This window comes from Pipra filicauda, unplaced genomic scaffold (genome assembly GCF_003945595.2).
Source record: "Pipra filicauda isolate LSUMZ 115617 unplaced genomic scaffold, ASM394559v2 scaffold939_size48705_pilon, whole genome shotgun sequence".
Lineage (NCBI taxonomy): Eukaryota > Metazoa > Chordata > Aves > Passeriformes > Pipridae > Pipra > Pipra filicauda.
The window spans coordinates 1-3,268 of NW_024105130.1; the positions used below are offsets into that span (position 1 = coordinate 1).

Here is a 3,268-nt window from a genome sequence, read left to right on the forward strand (position 1 = left end):
CTCCACCCTCGTTTCTCAATGACTGGACTTTGCCAACTTTATTGCTGTTCTTTATCGGTTTTTTCTTTATTCATTTTCTTCATTTTCATTCGCCTGTTCTGAAACCAGATTTTGACTTGGCGTTCAGTGAGATTAAGGACTCTGGCTACTTCGTACCTCCGGTCCCGTGTAAGGTACATATTGAATAAAAACTCTTTTTCCAGTTCCAGGGTCTGATACTTTGTGTAAGGACATCTTTTCTTCCTCGTGGAGCGCGCGTGAATCCAATTTGCGACGGGATTGTCTGAGAAAGAAGATTTTTATATTTTTTTTTGGGGGGGAGGGGGAAAAAAAAAATCAATGTATACAGCTGGCCTTTCTTCCCTCCCCCCCTCCACGCCCTGGTGTATCTATGGACAGAAACCTGTTTAATTAGCAGATCTTACCTAAATATTTTAAGTGACCTTCAGGAGAGTTTAATCTGTTTATTCTGGAGGGGTCATTTCCTTTTCTTTTGCTGCTGTTCTCACATAAAAGTTTCAGTAAATAAAACTCTAGCAACGGGTTTAAAATAATAATTATCCACATGACTGCTGCTAGCAGTAATCTAAGAACATAGTCATAAAAAGTCAAAATTCCCACCATTTCATAGGCCCATAAACTCTTTTTACAACCTCAGCTCTCCAATACTTCCCCCTAGAAGCTTTCCCAGACCTGGAAAGCAGAGTTTGTTTTTTTAATATCTTAAGGATGACACGCGAGGTGTCCCACTGGCTCCGAGAAATTGGCTTTTTTTTTTTTTTGAGGTGGTGGGGGTTTTTTATGCAGTTTTCCCCTTACCCTAAAGGACCTTCCCCGCTGCTGCCGCGGCCCCGCCGGCTCAGGGGGAGCAGCTTTTCCCCCCTCTGCCCTTCTCAGGGCAGCCAAGGGAGACTTTTCACCCCCCGGTTCCTCCTCGGCTTATTTTCATCACGAGGGTGCCTGGCACCGGCCCTGGCGTCATAAATAGAGGCGGCAGCGCCTTTGCGGCGGGAGAGGAGCGCGGTGCGGAGGCAGCAGAGGCGCTGCCGGGGCCGTCCCGCCGAGCTCGCCGATCCCCCCGCAGCTTTAGGCCGGGGGGTCCCGGCAGAGCCCGCCCGGGGCTGCGGGTCGTGCGGGACGCGCCGGCAGCTCCCGCAGCAGCCCCCGGGCACGCTCAGCTCCTCTCCGGGAGGCTCCGGCCAGGAAAAGGGGGTGGCTTGGCGGCGCTTTTTGGACCTCCTTTCCCGCAGGTCCCCTCCGCAGGGCTGGGGTGCTGCAGGGCGAGGGCGAGGGGGGGGCTGGTGGCCGTTACCTGACTCCTCGCCCTGCAGTGGTCAAGGTTTCCCTGATGGCCGGGTCGGGGATTTTTGGGGGGGTCTTTTTGGCTGGTTTTTTTGGTTTTTTTTTTTTAGTTCCACCCCTCCCTCTCTCGCTGGGGCTGCAGAAGATGTTTCTTCAAGTGTATGGTCCAATGTCCTGCGCTCGCTGCCTTCTGCCCTCAGCTGCCTCCACACACTCAGTTTATGCCTTTACAATTCCAATTTTCCTCCTCGCTACTCCCCTGCACCCCCACCCCCGGCCCCCCGCCCAGGGCACCCACCTTCTCCTTTATTCCCACGTGTGGGAGCATTTTATGAATAATTGCGCCGGTGGAGCTTTTATTGATTTTTAAAATAGATAAAGAGACACCTCTGCGTTCATCCAGAGATGTTCCCTTCCCCTCCCTAAAAAAAAAACACCCCCACATCAGTACGTTCACTTCCAGCCACCTACAACTCTTCCTCGCCCTTTGAAAGTGGAAATATTTTAAAGCAAAGAGGCTTCTCCCTCTGCCTACCCCCTCTCGCTCCCTCTCACACACGCACTCTCTTTCTCTATTAGTTGTTGTTTTTTTTCTTTTTTTTTTTTAATTCCCCCCGGTGGACGGTGATGAATATTTGATCAAAGAGCAACATCCCCCCCCCCCCCCCCCACTGGAAAAACAACAAAAAAAAAAAAAAAAAAAAAAACAAAAAAAAAAAAACAAAAAACAAAAAAAAGAAAAAAAAAAAAAAAAAATAAAAACAACAAAAAACCAAAAAAAGGAAAAAAAAAAAAAGAAAAAAAAAAAAAAAAAAAAAGAAAAAAAACAAAAAACAAAAAAAAAAAAAAAAAACCGGAAGTAAAAGGGGGAGAGAGGAAGAAAAAAAAAAAAAACACAAAAAAAAAGAAAAAAAAATAAAGAAAAAAGAAAAAAATCCTAAAGAGCCCGAAACAAAGTAGAGAGATTCGCTCTCCGGCTCTGCTAGGCGGACTCGCTCAAACCCCCAGATCTTCCTGAGTATCTGGAGTTTTAGGGTCGGGCTCTCTAAGGTAATTTCATTTTATTGAGTAGGGTCCTGGAAGCCGTAATGCCTTCCCCGGTCGTAAACAAGAATGACTTCGACTTACTAGGGTCTAATTCGTGCTTTTCTTCTTTGTGTTTGCTGGAAGCGATGGCTTCGGACTCCGGGGAAGGAATTGTCTGCGCGGCTCTGTCTCTCAGCTCCCCGGCAGCCCCGTACATGTAGTCCGCGTAGCCGCGGCCGTCGGCGGGGCCGCAGTCCCGGCGCCCCGGGAACGCGTCGGGCTTCAGGCCGTAGGGGCGAGCCCCGGGGGCGAAGGCCGGGAACGAGACGGCCCCGGCCAGGGGCTCCAGCCAAGTCCGCATGTACCTGGGCTCGGCCCCCACGGGCGCCTGGGGAGCGTAGGGGTGGTAGCCCACGGAGGACTGGGAGTGCACGGGAGCCCAGGAGGTGGTGAAAACGGCCGGCTTGGGGGCGAAACTGCAGGACGGAAAGTCGGCACAGTCCGGGACTAATCCTGACGGTCGGGCGGCAGCCGGGTGGGCGGCAGAGCCGGGGAACCTGGAGGCCAAGAGCTCTTCGTTCTCGTGGCTTATCAGGGAGTCAACATAGTAGTTGCTTATGGGGCCAGAAGCCGACATGGTTCCCCCCTCTTTTACATTCATAAGATTATTGTATGAACTGTATGTGTACTTTTTATCTGCTCATAGAACAATCAGGGCAGGTAATTATTTTTTCAGCCTTTCCCACTGTTCCATTGGCTGCCGCCCTCACGTGATTGTATTTACCCAAAAATATCGCCTGGATCAATCCGCAGGGCTTCTTTTTTTTTTTTTTTTTTTTTTTTTTTTCCCTCCCTAGCCTTTTTTTTTTTTTTTTTCCTTTCCCCTTAATCTAATAACGCCGCCCGGCTTTTCCTAAAAGCGCTGGCAATGGGGCGGAGA

The 3,268-nt window shown here is 49.9% G+C and overlaps 1 protein-coding gene across 3 annotated transcripts; it reads right to left on the bottom strand.

Annotated features, from left to right (window-relative positions):
- Positions 1 to 15: 15 nt before the first annotated feature.
- On the bottom strand, positions 16 to 2,965 carry HOXC9 (homeobox C9). Of its 3 annotated transcripts, none has more exons than XM_039391304.1 (2): positions 2,431 to 2,965; positions 16 to 283 (listed from the first exon to the last, which is right to left on the bottom strand). In XM_039391304.1, exons 1-2 carry the CDS (start codon positions 2,963 to 2,965, stop codon positions 39 to 41), a joined length of 780 nt encoding a protein of 259 aa, XP_039247238.1. In that variant the 3' UTR covers positions 16 to 38. The 3 variants fall into 3 exon arrangements, 1 of the variants encoding a protein (XP_039247238.1); XR_005567256.1 differs by lacking the exon at positions 2,431 to 2,965 and adding an exon at positions 820 to 870 and having other exon boundaries at positions 200 to 283; XR_005567255.1 differs by lacking the exons at positions 16 to 283; positions 2,431 to 2,965 and adding exons at positions 444 to 533; positions 820 to 882.
- Positions 2,966 to 3,268: the final 303 nt, after the last annotated feature.

Bases quoted from the DNA above. Each gene is read 5' to 3' on its own strand.
- HOXC9 (XM_039391304.1), bottom strand. From the start codon at position 2,965: ATGTCGGCTTCTGGCCCCATAAGCAACTACTATGTTGACTCCCTGATA. The intron at 284-2,430 runs GTAAGTCGAAGT...CTTCTTTCTCAG, and splicing joins AAAGCACGAATTAGACCCTA to ACAATCCCGTCGCAAATTGG.